Below are 16860 nucleotides of genomic sequence, written 5' to 3' on the forward strand. Positions count from 1 at the left end.
TTGGCCAAGCCACATGGGCCCAGGAGGCCCACACCCACTGAACTGGAGACAGGGTTCCACCAGCCGCCTAAGAGATGGCTTTGGAAATGGACCCCGCTGCCTTGATGAAAGAGGCCCAGCCCTGGCCCAAAGCCAGCTCTTCTGGAACGACGCTGGACAGTTCTAGAAGTCGAATGCGTGGCTAAGGGCCCAGGGGTCTCCAACCTTGGCAACTTTACGACTTTGTGGACTTCAACTTGCACTATTCCTGAGGAATTCCGGGAGTTGAAGTCCACAAAGTAAAGTTGGAGACCCCCTGGCTTAGACGGTCAAGCTCTTCCTCGGGCTTAGAAAAGAAATCCCGCGCTTTTGCCACAATCGTCTAAACGGTTGCAAGCGCAATTCCTCGCCAACGATTTGGAACCCGGGAAGCCCTTTCTCGTGGGCAACGCGCAGCCTGATCTTTCGCCTGCTTCCCGGGCTATTATTGCGCAGGGGGCGTTCGCTGCAGAAGCAGATGGGGAGATTCAAAGGTTAGTCTGGCCGAGCGTTAGCCTTTTGCTTCCAGCAGCCCAACTTGTGCGCCCTTGCCGGGAAGCTCGCAATTTGAATAAGGCAAATGGCAACCGTCCCTTCTTCTTGCCTGTCCCCCTAGCAACTGCTCTTGGAGGGGCTACCGAGGCTGCCTCTGACTGAACCTGGAGGCCTTCATCATGATAGAGGAGCGTTTCTTCCAACTCCTTGTGGTCCTGTTTTCTTTGACAGTCGGGGAGGCAGAGGTACACACACCTCCAAAGACTTTCAAATCAGGGAGATAATTGATCAAAGCAGCAGTTTTGGGGAAGAAGCTGTAGGAGGAATCTGTACAGATTTATTGGTGAGACGACTTTTGGACACCAGCAGTGAGCTGGGCAAAGTCCAAAATGCTGTTCTATTCTGAGACCAATTTTCCCACCCCCTTCCGACACTTTCTGGTCTATTTTGTGCTATCTCACAATGCCTCCTCGGCAGCAGGCAAGAGTAGGTCTCTCTTGCTAAAGCTCTGAATTGCTTGCTTGCAGAGAGCCCTTTGGTAGGAGTATTGGTTGCACATCCCTGCCCCGAGATGGACAGGTTTAAGGGCATTGGGAAGAGCCAGAGAGAGCATTTAGAGCAGATTTCAATAGGATTAGACATACAGACACGCAAAATATATTATTTCCTTTCCACAATAAAATTAGAAAGTCGAAGAATCATGCTGCATTTTGTTCTGGTGGTCCAGAGGCTACAGTTAACAACCTAAGATGTGAAACTATGTGGACTATTCTTTTTTTCTGATGATTGGTCCTCCCCCCCCCGCTCCCCCCATTCTTTGCCTATTCGACAGTGAAAGGAAGTGGGGAATGTTCCTGTTCATCTAAATCAAGGGTCTTCAAAAAAAACTTGTGGACTTCAACTCCCAGAAATCCTGAGCTAACATGACTGGAGGAAAAATCCTGGGAGTTGAAGTCCACAAGCCTTAAAGCTGTCAAGTTTGAAGACCCCCAATCTAAATCAATGTTTCTGAACCACAGTAACCTTAGGATGTGTGGACTTCAACTCCCAGAATTCCCCAGCTAAGCGTGCTTGGCTGGGGAATTCTGGAAGTCAACGCCCACATTTCTTAAAAGTTGCTGAGGTTGAGAAACTCTGGTCTAAATTAACAGATTGGCAATCTAAAGGAGAACCCCTGAAAGGATATAGCTCCTATAGATACTAGTATATTTGTACAACCAACAAATACCCATGCTGTACATGAGTTTTGAAGACTTTTTAAAAATAAAATATAAACTTGATGAATAATAATACTGCTTGGTTATTTACATCACAGAGATATTCTTGGTATGGAATGGTAAGAGAAACGCACCCAGGGGTTTGGTTTGCATAGCGCTCATGTGCCCAAAGGATGGTTGATGACAAGAGAGCATCCTATGTTCTATATAGTTGGCTTTTTTATTTTGTGTTTAATCCCACCTTTAATTTTTTTTTACAAAAAAATTATGGGTTGAATACACCTAACCCTCCTCCCCATTTTCTCCACAACAATCCTGTGAGGTGGGTTGGGCTGAAAGAGAGTGACTGGCCCAAGTTCACCCAGTTGGCTTTCAGGCCTAAGTCTCTTGGTTTCTAGCCTGCTCTACACCTGCTGCCCTCAGATGATGTACCAGGATACGGTCTCATTGCCAACCCTATTTCTTGCCTTTTTTATGGTTTGGCTGACTCTCTGTACTGACACAGGTCCTCTCTCAGCAGCCAGGAAATACATAGCAGGAGAGCAGGCTAATGGCCTGATTTCAATTAGAAGGTACAGCAGAGGTTCTGCAAAAGGTAGCTCCAAGGACAGACTTAAATGTCACAAACTAGCATTTCCCCAAACCATGGGCCATTACCAATCCTTGTAAACAACAAAGCAATTTAAGTGTCTGACTATAGCAATTGCATATTCAAGCTGAGAACTCTTGAGAATCCATATGGATTTGACAATGGGGATTTATCACATGATCTAGAACTTCATCTCTTGCCATTGCTGTTTGCTTCAATTGCCCTTTTAAATTAACTAATTAAATAAAGTTATATGGCCTCCACTTGCTTTAGTTCTTTTTTTTAATCCCGTTTTCCTCCAGTAGAATTGTGCTGCAGGCCATTTCATGCTTCTGGTGTATTTACTGGATTTTTAAACTCAAAATTGTTTTTAATTGTTTTATTTTACATGACTTTCAAAATCTTATTAGCTGGACCTTTTTGGGGGTGGGGGGAATGGGGGCAACTGTTATTATTTGCTTCCGTTTATTTTGGGTAGTTTTGAGATAAATACCTAAAGCATTTTCTGGATATAATTATGATGTCAGATTTTATAGTAATGTTGGAAACTAGGAACTGGAGGCTTATATAGCAGAAAGAAGATAAGATCTTAAACGGAAACAGGACCCTATGATGTTAGAAAAACCGTTGCCATTAAAACGCACTAAGGAACCAACTGAAAGATCTGCTAATCTTTTTTTTAATTCTGAAATCTCATATTTTATGGTGATTTTGAAGAAAGAAAATTAAACATACAGGGCATGGTGGTCAAAAAAGCCTACTGTATATTCCTCCACTACTTTATAATTGATTCAATAAAAGTCATAGGCATTGAAGGTCTTTATTGGGGCTGTAAGAAATGATCATTCTTTTAAAGCAATACTGACAAAATGTGAGACAAGGATTGCCATTGTCAATCAGTCCATCATTTATAATGGCCGTAGACCATTATAGATTGCCAGTCATTTCCCACCATTGTTCCTTTGCAATTCTTCCCCCGCCCCCTTCTCATTCTTAGAGTTAGACCTGCAACAGCCTATTACAGTCTAGTGATTCTAATCAATCAGCCTGCCAGCCATGCCCTTTTACAGGTCCAATTTTATCATCTCTCCAATCTGTATTCTGTATGCTACTCAGATGTTGGGGTATTTTTTTTATTTCCCCCGTCCCTTCTTTGTGTGACCCACAGATGAGAAATAGGAAAATTTATAAGCAAATAATTTGGATTCCTAAGAGAAAATCAAATGTAGAGAAAATAGCACCTGCATTAAAGAGTTGTTTTGTTTTGTTTTGTTTACTACCAGATAACAGAAGATGATTGCAACACTTTCCAGCCTGGACTCATTTCATCTTCAAAATAGTCCTCCGCTGATGAGATATGCATAGGTTAAAAAAATGAAATCAAATCAAGAAATAAAGAGGCATAAAGAAAATGCAGGGAGGTTTTGTCGGCACTGTATCTTTCAGCCCATACCGTATAAAGCTATCTACATATAACCACTTTCCTCCTATTTCCCCCTTTCTCTGAATGAAGACGTTTAGTGAATTCTGCTTTGGATAAAAGATGTAGATTGTGTGTGAAAGAAGTGGAATATTTTTGTATTTTCTTTTCCAAAGCAAGGCACTTAACAGTGATTTCTCTGCCCAAGTCATTTCAATGCACTTAATAGTAGAACCGAGAATGGGTGATTTTTTTTCTCTGTGAAAATTAACCAAAGCAGTGACTAACTAACAGAAAGAATTAGAGGGAATTTAGAGCTTGATATTAACTTGTAAGCACTGCTGAGATTCCACTAAATACACAAGCATAAGTTTAAATTCCCACTTAATGATTAAGCTTAAACTGAAAAGGGGGGGGGAGGAGAGGGGGGGAAGAGAATCATATAATTCTCTTGAGCTCCCTGGAGGAAAGTCAGGAAGTACACATTCTAAACATACTTGCTTGGTTGCCTGCCTGCCTTGAATGAATGGTAATCCTATAATAACTGGATGGCAGCAGGTTAGGGAAATGATAGGAGCAGTAGACAGTGACATCCTGGAAGAAATCAAGTCAAAGTGGGCATTAAGTCTTACCAACAAATTGTTGAATATTCTAGTGCACCACTAAGCAACGTTCATCCCCTGAAGGGAGCTTGAAATATGGAATTAACTGGATCATGGATTGTTCATTTAGGAAACCAAACTGTTATACCTTTGATCTGATAGATTGTTCAGTGACTGTTCATAATGGTAAAATCTCATTGTAAGAATTAATCCTCCAGCAACAGTAACTTCAGTCTGTGTTCACAATAATTAAAAAAGCATACTGTGATAAACATTCTGAATAGTTCCATATAAATCTCACATTTTCATGGCATCTAGTGAGGAAAATATGAAATAGGATTATAGACCTACAGGGCTGACTTAAAAGACTATTTTTGAATGTTACTGAAAGACCTGAAGATACTGCAGTAAAACCTTAAAAGCTGCAGCATTAAAAAAGAAAAAAAAAGAATCATGCTTGAAGAATTAAATTTGATTTTTTGTAACTGGTGCTGGTAAAATATTTTTATTATGCTGCAAGATGTTTGTAGTATCATTTTTTAAATTGTTTGTTAAAGGACACATTACATTTATATTTTACCAGCAAATTTCTTATTGGATTTATTCATCACTGAAAGAGAAAGCAAAGGTGAAACAGTTTATAGCAAAAAAGCTGAAAATCAGGGTGGAGGGCTAATTAAATTTAATTAAACACTTTCTTGTAGCTATAGAATGTAAAGAACAGATATTGCCAAGTTATTAAGTCATTTAGACTATAGGGTTGCCATTTTTCTTTTTCCAGTAATTTACTTTTCTTACAATTTATAGAACATTTCATTAAATCTGTTTTCTGTAACATCTTGTTTATACAATGTCCATGCGAAAGAGATAAAAGGAAGTGGTATTAGTACTGGAAATAGATAGTTCTATTTGAGCATTATAATAGCTACAGGCAATAATGTTATATTTCTATGCAATTTCTTGGCTGAAAAAATTACAAGTGTTTGTGATGCTTCAGTCTCCTGCAATCTTTTTAAAAAAACAAAAGCATTTATATTTTACATAAAATTGATACATATTAATCAAATTTTTGTTTGAGTGACTTTTTTATATAAAATTGTGCCTTTTTAATCTTTACGTGCATATTAACTACTTGTAGAATTTTGTTTCTAGAAATACTTGTATTTTATCTATCCTTTATGATAACTATAAACGTGTTGGATGCTTGTGGGTCAAAAAAGATTCAGCAATTAAACCAAATCTACAAAGAAACTGATAATTCTTTTTTCTCTTACTCCAAAAATATGAATTATTATTTGAAAACTTATATAGAAACTAAGCTCCATCCATCAATGTGATGTGCCATTGGGGCAGAGGAGCATTCCTGAAAGGGTCAAAGAAAGATAGCAATAGCACTTAGACTTATATACCACCTCATAGTACTTTACAACCCTAAGCGATTTACAAAGTCAGCATATTGTCCCCAGCAATCTGGGTCCAAGTTTTATCAACCTCGAAAGGATTGAACACTGGAGTTAACTTTGAGCCAGTGAGACTCGAACTGTTGGCAGTCAGCAGAATTAGCCTGCAGTATTGTGTTCCAACCACTGCACCATCATGGTACACAGAAGTATATACCAAAAATATATAATTTCTTCAGGATCACCTAAGATATGAAGGTCTACATTGTTGCTAAGAGTTGACACAAACTAATGGCCCATAATAAATCAAAACTAAAAGTTGAACAAAGCAAGAACAAGTCTCTACAGCACTTAATATTTGTTGAAATTTGTACCTAGGAATGAAAAGTTAGTAATCATAAATACTCAAATTTTAAAATGTACATAAGTATTTAAAATGGCAAGCTCCCTCTGTGATTTGCAGAAAGTGAGTAACAAACTGCATCATATAGTAAAAAAATCTTGTCCCAACATTAAGAACACCAAAATCAAGTCTCACTGATCAATGCTACAATCTGGACAGGAATAGGTTCTCAGCTCTGCTCAACTCTATTTAACTCTATTCCAGAAAAACTGGCTGTCCAGACAATTTCCCATGAACTTTATTCAACATGGCTAATGAACAGCATAAAAGGTCATTGCAGATGAAACTATATTCAAAATTGATGGTACTGTATACTGAGTTTTAAAAAAGAGTTTATAAGGGAAGTTCAGTTCTGAAAATGTGACTATTCTACTAGTTACAATTGGCACAGATGTCAACTTGCCAGTAGCTACACATTTGGCTACTTTGGAATCTTGGACTTTTTCTTCATTTCTGATCAAGGAGATGAAAACCAATTTTACTATCACATTTCTATCAATTATATTTTCAATGGTTGGTGAAAGCCAGACTGTATTAATATTAAAGTTCACTGCCATACTTCATAAGTAGTACCACACATATTACTAGATTGAGCTCCAGAGAGTAACACTTTTTTGTTAGGAGATATTTGTTGACTTTCTACAACTTAGCATCTTCCAAGTGAGTTGTATTATACTTCCCACCATCTTTGGTAAGCTGGCTGAGGGAAACAATATTGGTAAGATCCTAACACAACCTGATGATACCAGGCTGTCAGCTGCTAATCAGTATAAACATTCACTTTACACATGGTACAAAAAAGAAACATATGCAATGGTAACTTTTTCAAAATAGTTTAGTTCACTGTTATAAGACATTCTGTACTGTGACACCATTAAATCAATGACAGGTAGCTTTGTGGGGAGTTTAAATTATCTGTGATGGATTAATCAATTGACTTTTGAAACAGATAACTCTTCATTTTAATAATTCTCATTCAAATATGCACAATGTTTAATACCACATAAAAAGGGATTACTTTGTAGCAAGTAAATGCCAAACACAGAAAGTATCTATATACAGAAAGTATCTAAAGATATATATAGATCTATATCTATATCTATATTTGGATAAGTATGTTAATGGTATAACTGTCTTTTGTCTTAGGCATTTTGGCCCTTCCTTCTAGTTTGTCTGGATTCTGGCCTTAAGGTCTTGTTCATTTTTTTCTTCAGAATTTGGTAATTTTAGTTCAATCATAGTTTAATTCAAAATAACAGAATCCAAAAATATATTAACTGTGGTCAAGAAAATGATTATAAAATTTATCTTACAAACAAAAAGATAAAACTCAGACTGTACAACTATCAACTGAGTGAACTATGTGCCATATTATAATACATTATTGCACAGAAACTCCATAATGAACTCAGTTTAATACTGATACATTCTTTTATGATAAATGCTATATTTTAACAGTAAGAATACTTAAAACTGCAATAAAATTTGTATTTTTAACTCTTATAAATATAAGACACAGTTCCTAAACTGTACCTAATATTTACAAGAGGAATAGTATTATAGTGCCATCCAGATGTCTTGGAGTACAATTTCCACTAACTCTTGACAATAATCGTGCTATTTGGAACTGTTAAACGCTTTGGATCAAAACATTTGGAAGTTTCTAGGTTGCCTGTTGATAATTTACATAATTGTATATTCTGCACACAGTGAGTGATCATTTTGCTATCCAGTCCACGTTCTAAGAAAGATGTTATATGAATCGGTCCTTAATCACATGTTTAAAATTTTGAAGCTCATATTAAAGTCTAATATTGTTAGTAAGGCATAATATGGCAGATGCCCAAGAAAAACAAAAATAATTTCTTATAAATCAGTTCTTTGCAATTGAGAAATCTTTCTATGCAGGAACTACCAATGAAGATGGATAATAGATCTTCACAGTTTCATCCCAAGCACAGTCAGCCACCTATGGAGAACAAATACATTTTAGGACAAAAAATAATATGCAATCATAAAATATTCATGTAATATAATATATACGTTTGTAGTGGTAATTTTACCCTTGCTATACTATTAAGTATAAAGCCAACATACATAAATAAAGTTTAAAACAATTTTGGATAAATAACAAAATTGCATTCTAAATATTTTCATTTATGTAAATTAAATATTTAGATAAATATTTTAAACTAACTATATATTTAAATATTTAAAACTAAAAGTAACTAACCATAAATAAACTTAACTTTACACTGTCAAGTGGTCCAAAAGAGTTAAAAAATTAATTTAGGTTTACTTAGGTGAGACATACTGAATACTAAAGAAGAATTCAGAAGATTTTTCCAGAAATTGATTTCATTACTTTTATAGTACATAGCAATGATTTAATCGTTTTTATTATATCAGTGGACTTTTAACAGTTTGTAAATATATTTAATAATATTTTAAAATAAATAAAAATAAATAAAGCTCACAATTTATATTAAATTATTCCAAAGTAAATTAGAATTGGCTTCAGGAAAAATATACTGCTTAAAAAGAACATAAAATGCATTAAATCTGGTAATGCAATTAAGCTTCTGTAGCATAAAATTAAAATATAATAACAACATACATAGATATATCACAACAAACGGAGGAGCATACAAGTTAGATTTTTTTAAAAACCTTTGTGGTTGGATCAGTTTAATTATAACTTAACTATAAATAGTTTTATATGTGTCAAAAGATATTTCAACATGTTAATTCAACATTAACAAAACCTGCAATAATTGTAGCCATACATTATATTACTCTAAACCCAAACTAGCCTCCCACTTTATTTACTCCATTTTCAAAAGTACAAAACAAAGATTTTATTTTCACTCAACTTCTGTTCAATTTGTTGCAGTTTGCTGAGAAAAAAGGTTCACTATTAAAACATATAATAATTCTGTGATGCAGCCTATCTAACTTTCTATTCATGATTTCTTTTCCCTGATAGCTCTATAATGATCACCCACAGTAGACTACACCAGTAAACAGAGTATTTAGACTTCACAAAACAAACACTCAACAACCATAAATAAAATACCATCTGCAAAATCCCTGGGGACTTCTCACCTGAGATTAGTGTCACAGCAATTTTTGAATATTAAGTATAGTAGTCATTATTTCAACCAATCTTAGATAAAGCAAACACAATTTACACAAGCTAGGCTGCTGAAAACCTTTTGCTTAATTCAGTCCAGATCTATTACCAACCAAAAAATATAAATGTAACTGGGGGAAAAGCAAATAAAAGATAAATTACTTTGATAAATTATGTTACTATTCTGTGAACTCTTGAAATGTAATCATCAACCAATCCTTAGAAGATTGCTTTTTTTTTTTCTGTTCAACTGTGCCCACTCTTCGGAGACTAGAGACAAGTCTCTGCAATTTTTCTGAAGAGGTTTGCCACTGTCTCATTCCTTGAGGCTGGGAGAAAATGACAGGCCCAAACTCACCCAACTGGCTTTGTGCCCAAGGCAGGGCCAGTACTCATGGTTTCTTAGTTTCCAGCCGGATGCTTTAACCACTATATCAATTGGCTCTCATGGAAAATTGATTTGAAAGATCCCTAAAAGCTTTTATGTTGCACATATAGCATGAAACCTAGATTTTACTAATCATCTTTAAACATGAATACACCATTTAATTTAGATTATGCTATCAGGTGTCCAAATTCAAACTTAATATTTGTCATTATATTAGCAAAACTACCTGGATCTAACATATTTGATAAACACACATTTCCTTTTGCGTGTGAGAGAAATACAGACTTACAGCTTCCATTTCAAATAATGAATTAGAGAATGAAAGCAGAAGCAGAACATTAGACGTTGGAAAAACTTCCCTTCATTCTGAAAAATACTTGAGGACAACCAGAGCTATACAAATATATGCTTCTGGTACTGATGTCCATCAGCTATAAAATATGATTACGCACTATTTTCTGCTATGTAGTCTATAGCTACTTTTCTTTGTCTGATTAGAATAAATTACTTTACTTGAAGTATGGATTGAGGATTTGGGGGCTGTTTCAGTTATGTTTAATTTGTTTCATTTTGATGGAACTTATTATGACTAACTTTAGTTAGCAGTGTTAATACTTGAATAGTAAGGGCAAATGATGGTTCAGCAGGTTTACAAATAAAATAAATTCAGAACAACAAAACACAGTGGTTAGATCACATAGGTATGTCCAAACAAATAAAGAAACAATAATATTTCCCATCCAATGTACTGATGCAAAGGTTGGATCCCCTTCCATAAACTAAACCACAAATACAATGGTACAGCACCATTACTGTATAACTTAGTTTATCTACAAACCAGCCTTCAAGCCCTTCAGCAGGTAGGAAGGATGTGATTAGAAGGTAGGCAGTTACAGCGAAGAGAGTAATTAAGCCATTATATGATTTAACTATGTGAATTTCTAAACAACATTCAGAATTTATAATTACTAATCAGCTGTTAAAAGGTTTAAAAACTGATTAATAAATTGCTTATGTTTCAGAAATTGTGGTTTGCTTAACAAATTATTACAAATTAATTGACTTTGCATTGCATAATTACAATGCATCAGGGTTTTAACTGATCAGCATGTTATATATGGGCTATCATAAATCTATTTTATTTCTATTTTTTAAAATTAGGTATCACAGGAACATGTTAAATTAAGCACTACTAGCTAAGTTTTGCAGAGCTTTCCATAGATATCTTCTCATATACTGTGATTCTATAAATTGCTTTTGTTTTGCTTCAAGGGCTGTTTAGTATAGTTTTGCATATGTACCATAGTGCAAATGCAGCGTTGGTTGTGAATGGAGCTAATTTAAGTAGATTTAGTATTATTGTAAAAAGTGGCAAAATTTCATCTTCAACTTCAGTTATAATTTCTACATGTTTTTCTAAGACAATTGTGAAGTATGTCAGCAGACATATATTTTAAATTATAGTTAAATTTTGGCTTTTATATAGTTGTTTTAACCCACATTAAAGACTTGGGGAGCCATATATTCCTCAGAGTAGAGCAGCCTATAAAGTCCTGCAGTTAAATAGAGTTGTAATTGAAATATACCCAACATAACTGCAGCTCTTACTCTTTGTGTGTGTGTGTGAGGGGGGGGGAGGGGGCGATTGAGATTCTCCAAGACTGCTGATTGCTTAACATGCACAAGTAATACCATTTTGACTTTATAAGTTTCTTTCTCAAATTGCTCTTCATGTAAAATAAACAAAAGCTTGCCCAAGGCTAAAAATAGTAAAGAGTTTAAACCCAATGAGATGTAGATACATTAATTTTATTCCTCATATCACTCACTGAACAAAAGCAACAAGAAAGGTCCTAAAAATGAGTATTACATATTTTGTAATGCTCTTTTATTTCATCTTTTTTTGCATCCTTGACTATGAAACAAAAAGTAAGAACCACAACTAATTAAACAGATAATACCTTTGTACATTTCCTGGAATGATTTCTCATCCTATCAAGTAAGATAATATAATAAAAAAAACCTACCAGTAAAAAGCTTAAAGGGAAGCTCATAGACCTGTAGAAAGCAGAACAGTGGTTGCTCACTTCAAGGCTGAATGTTACTACTACACAAAGAGATGCAGTACGCTTTGTCACAGAACCTTCAACCTTTGGAACAGGTAGTTCCAATCACAGAACAGGTCACTTGAGTTTCCCAGAAATGGTTAAATAGTGAAAGATGCCATTCTGAGAATGCTCAGAAGACAAGACCAACCCACTTCAAAGATGGACCACTTCCAAAATATTTGCAACAACCAAAATCAGAATAATCTATTTTAGGGTCAGAATGTTCTATGGCAGGGCTTCATATATACCTCTAGTACTGGGTTATGGCAACCACCCAGCAAATTTGATTGCAACAAATGAATTAAGCTTCCCTTCCCTCCTCCAAAAACAAGGAATATGAATTAAGTAAGTATACCTAATGACAAAGACTATTCTCCTAAGTTCAGTTTTAATTATGATGAAAATTCTTCAATTTCTGTTAATTAATAAGGCTAGTTTTCATTAGCCAGTTAAGTTAGTTCCCTAATAGATCCTCAGTTGGTTAATTAACATAATTTTACTTTGTTGGTCAAAGCCGTTTCTAGTAGTAGAGATGACCAACTTTAGGATTGAAAAAGGAGAAAATAAAAATCTGTTAGATGTTGGTGATAGTGATTCATTTTTTTCAATGGAAAAAAGTTTAGCATCTATAAACATGTCCTAAACTCATTATATCTTTTTATATCTATTTGAATAGCTATTCTTGTGGGACACATGTGACCAAGGAATGGCTACATTGAGAAAGGAAAGGAAAGAGAAATAAGTAAAAAAAAACAAGATGAGGATGGGGTTAGGTGGAAAATAAACAAGATAGGGAAGAGAAGAGAAAGGTGTACAGAGAGTGATATTGTTTACAAGATATAAACAGGGGTGGGATTCTAGTGGTTCAGCCCAGTGAGAGAAACAGTTTGCTCCGACAATCAGCTGTTGGGCCCACCCTCTTGCCCCAGCTCTAGTCTGTCTTTATATGCTGGTTTTCAAGCTCAGCTGATTCACGCAACACAGCGGATTGGCATGGGTCAGCTGTTTAACACAGAGAGATTGCTGAAGAAGGTCAGTAGTAAACCCTCTGTGCACGCGCTCACAGAACCAGTTGTTTCACTGGTTGAATTGTACCCCTGGATATAACAGGTTTTTTTTAACCTTATGAACTTTAAAGAGTGCTGACTGGAGGAATTCTAGGGATTGAAGTTCACAAAATTGAGAAAGATAGATTAAAAATATATAGCTTTATCTTTGTGCTTCAAACCTATATTTTTAAAATGCCCTAGTGAAAGCAAAAGTTTCCTCTTTTGAATAAAATCTGTTCCCTTTAAACAATGGCTATCTTTATTCTGCAAATATACTGCAAAACCATCTTCCTTCCCACTTCAAAAGTCCACAATTTGGTAAAAGCTCATCTCCTTTAGATGGATACAAAGTTAAAAGGTACTAAAACCTATTAAAAGGCTTCACATTGCTGTTAAAAAGTTCTGCAGCATTCACATATTCTGAAAGGTCTGATTTTCAGTTTACAAATACAATCAGTTTAATTTCAGCTTCACTAACAAAGGCTCATCTCAAAATGATCTTTCAAGTAGGGTTGGAGAATGAAACATTGCAGGTAGCTCACCACTTACTGGTAGGGCTGCAGATTTGCTCCTTACTAGGACCAATCACTGCCATAGGAAAAGAATTGCAATGCAAAGAATCTAACCTGTAACTTAAGTTTTAATCTCAAAGACACTTTTTGACAATATGATTTGCAAATGGTAACATATGTATACAGCATTTGTAAGTATCTCATCCTTCAGTGCTTAAGAAAAAAAATTCTTACTATGTTTTCCTTTTAAGAAATGGCAACATTATAATTAAGAAAACTGAACTACAATTCATACTTCAAAGAACTTTCACAATGTTCTTTCTGCCTATTCAAAACACCAAATCCTGTTTTCAGGCAGACAAGTGCTATAGAAAAAGTCTTGCTCAGCAGAAAGCTTTCATTTACATATGTGAGCCTAGCACTGGTAAGTGTGGAAGTCTTGATGATAACTAGGCATAGAAATAGAGAAAGGAACCTCAGACTGTCATTTCTTTCTTCACGTTCGAGTTGAACACTATCTAGCCTTATTACTCAAGCAGACCCAAAATACCCTAATCTCAAGACCTTTGTGCCTTGAGCAATACTTCCTCACTTCTTATTATCTTCAAAGTAATATATTCAATCAAGTAAAGAAATGAATTTGGCATTAAAGCAGGAGCTGGAACTTTTCAACCATTCAATTTAGATGAGTAAAATTATGCTACATAAAAATCCAAATGATGTTTCAGTAGGTAGTAGCAAAATGTTTGTAAGAAAAAAAAATTCAGAAGAGTGGTACCTCCCAAATATCATTTAAAAATATGCTAGTGGCCTTATTTTTAATGAGAGCTTGAAAGTACCCTGCCCCTTACATGTTCTCAACAAATGTGTGAACTTTTAAATACCTATATATTTGATCAACACAGAAGACATTGGAGAAAGAGGGGGGGGGGAACCAAACTTTGAGATATTCAAACACAGAAGTCCTAAATCTGATTGAAATTTAAAATGGAGGAGAAATTTAAAAGGAGACTGATATTTTCCAAACTAATGAGTATGTGCATAACTGTGTACAATTATATTTTATTGAGATAATTAATGCAGTCAGTTTAGTACAATATATTGACATCAAGTATATTATGTGGCCTAGGTGCTTACCACCCTATTTTAAAAAAAGAAGTGACTTTGTGAACTAGCCACAACTTTTGTAGTTCTATTTTAAGGAATTCTCAGCACAGTGCACTACTAAATATCAACAGCATGGTTGTATGAAGTTTAAGTTTGCAACTAATTATACTATTTTTAACAGCAAAATACCCTATGCATAAGCCCCCATTTCCTTATCTACTTTCATTCCCATTAATATTCATCCCTTAACCATAGAAAGGCTGTCAACCTTTGTTCTAAAGTGTTAACTGATACTAATATTTATGAACAGCGTGTAGATTTGAAAATTTAGTAGAGATTAATTTAGGGGATTGTCGAAAACAAATATTGTAAAACCCATTATTTCCCGATCTGATCTATCCCCCGATACAGTGTGTTTAATGTAATTTACTTTGGGGGGGCGGGGCTTTGACATACTTGAAATATAGGTGATTCAGTATTTTACATTTTGCTGATCCCATTATTTTACTACAGCCTCAAGAATGTTTGTATTACTGGCACAATAAATAGAATGTGATTTCATTTTTTCCTCTTGCATTTAGTGATGGCTAACAAACCTGCAGGGAACATAATCTGATAAATGCTTGCATTTCTTTCAAGGTACAATTGTTCATGGAACTGATATTACATCTGTTCCATAAAACAAGTTAAGAGACAGACACTATTTTCTGAGAACACCATGAAAATATATACTACATCGGTCAACATTTAAAAAAAACATATAAGCAGTTAAGCGTGGGATGAAGTCAAAGAAATGGCTTCATAATGAGAATGACAGCAGCTCATTTTTCAGCCAATTAAAGCTGAAGGGACCAGAATACGCTGCTGAATGGCACAAGCTGTGGTATAAGAGTATGAAGGGAAAGGAGAGAAGCAGCTGAATACTTGGGGGGGGGATTCTTTTCACCCATGGAGCAGGTTATGACCTAGGCCAATTGGCAGACCCCTCTTTTGTGGGGATGGGTTTTTCTAGGGGAAGGGAAGATTTAGGTTACAAATGAATCCAACCCAATGTTAAAATATTCTTAGTGGACTCTTTTTACAGCACCCATTCTTACGAAAACAGGAGAACTCAATAAGAAGATCTTAATATAAAAACAGCAGAGATGTATTTATTTAGTTTCATAAGCAAATGATTGTTCTCCTGGGTGGTGGCACTGTTCCTAAACATGTTATGTTCTACTGATTTTTATTTATAACTTTTATTTAATTAACTAGTTTGCTGCCTCAATCACAAATACAATCTGTTATCTTTAAACTATCTAACCACCCAACCAAGAAGACTTAGATAATGTTTTTCAAAAGCAGATTATGAAATTTTCAGAAAGGCTGAAAATACTAAACGGGTGCGTTTAATTATAAAAGAAAATATGGGAGCAGTATGTTGTCTTTCAGAGTAGAATTTCATGAATTAAGATCATTAAGTTTTAATCAAATGTTAACTTTCTTTAAGAAATTTTATCTTCAAAATAAACTAATAATTACAGTAGGCATTTTTTACTTGCACACTTTTAAATTTACATAAATTTGGATCCAAATTCTGCTAAGTTTACTCCTCCTAGAAGTCCCTGATCTGCTTTGTCAATTTTCTTCTTCTTCAAGGAATGCTAGAATGAAAGAAGGTCATGTTCACCTGATTTCAGAATAACTAACCAGGTAGACTTAATTGAGGAAATGAAAAAAACTAAGAATGCCAGGAGAAAATAATCCTGTAATGTTGGAAAGCATCTTGATATTAAATGATATTTTTTAAAAAACTATAATTAAGTAAAAATTTTTATTTCAAGAAATCATATTTAATTAACTCAGAACATGTTAGGTAAAATACATTGATAATAGAAGCTGATGCAGAAGTGAGCCCAATAAAAATGGGAATCTCTTTAAAAAGATATATTACAGCAAAACCTCAATGTAACAAACCATTTGGAGACAGGCTTATCTGATTCTACTACCTATCTCAAATCTGAATTAATGTTATTGTGTTAACTTATATCATTTTTGTCACAACTGTAGGTATGCGTGCAAATGAAATAAATCAATGTAAAGTTTGTAACTAACATTTTTCTAACTATCATTGTGTAAACTGATGAAAATAATAAATTTAATTAATCACCTAGACTATTTGGGATACAAAATAGATTTATTATTTTGTGGAAACATCGTGACACAAATGTTGTCCATCTACCAAAATCTGGTAACTAGTTTTACTCTATGAAAAACATCACTGGAAGCAATTCTAATGAGAAATGCTTAGTGAAAATTTGAAAGTCACAAAGGACATGTAGAGGAGTTGGAAAGAGACATAAATCACTAAAATACATACAGTAGTCTGAATTGTAGAAATAGTATCAGAAAAGCCAATCTTTAGAATCAGCTGAAA

The 16860-nt window shown here is 34.8% G+C and overlaps 1 protein-coding gene across 1 annotated transcript in view; it reads right to left on the reverse strand.

The window, feature by feature from the left end:
- Positions 1-6961: 6961 nt before the first annotated feature.
- PEX7 (peroxisomal biogenesis factor 7) overlaps positions 6962-16860 on the reverse strand; it is a 55011-nt gene continuing 45112 nt past the window's right edge. The window contains exon 10 of the mRNA XM_026705556.2: positions 6962-8113. Within this exon, the coding sequence (XP_026561341.1) occupies positions 8045-8113 (69 nt within the window). The 3' untranslated portion in view covers positions 6962-8044. The remainder of the gene's footprint in view (positions 8114-16860) is intronic.

Source organism: Pseudonaja textilis, chromosome 1 (genome assembly GCF_049901715.1).
Source record: "Pseudonaja textilis isolate UNSWEBS1 chromosome 1, rPseTex1.2, whole genome shotgun sequence".
NCBI lineage: Eukaryota > Metazoa > Chordata > Lepidosauria > Squamata > Elapidae > Pseudonaja > Pseudonaja textilis.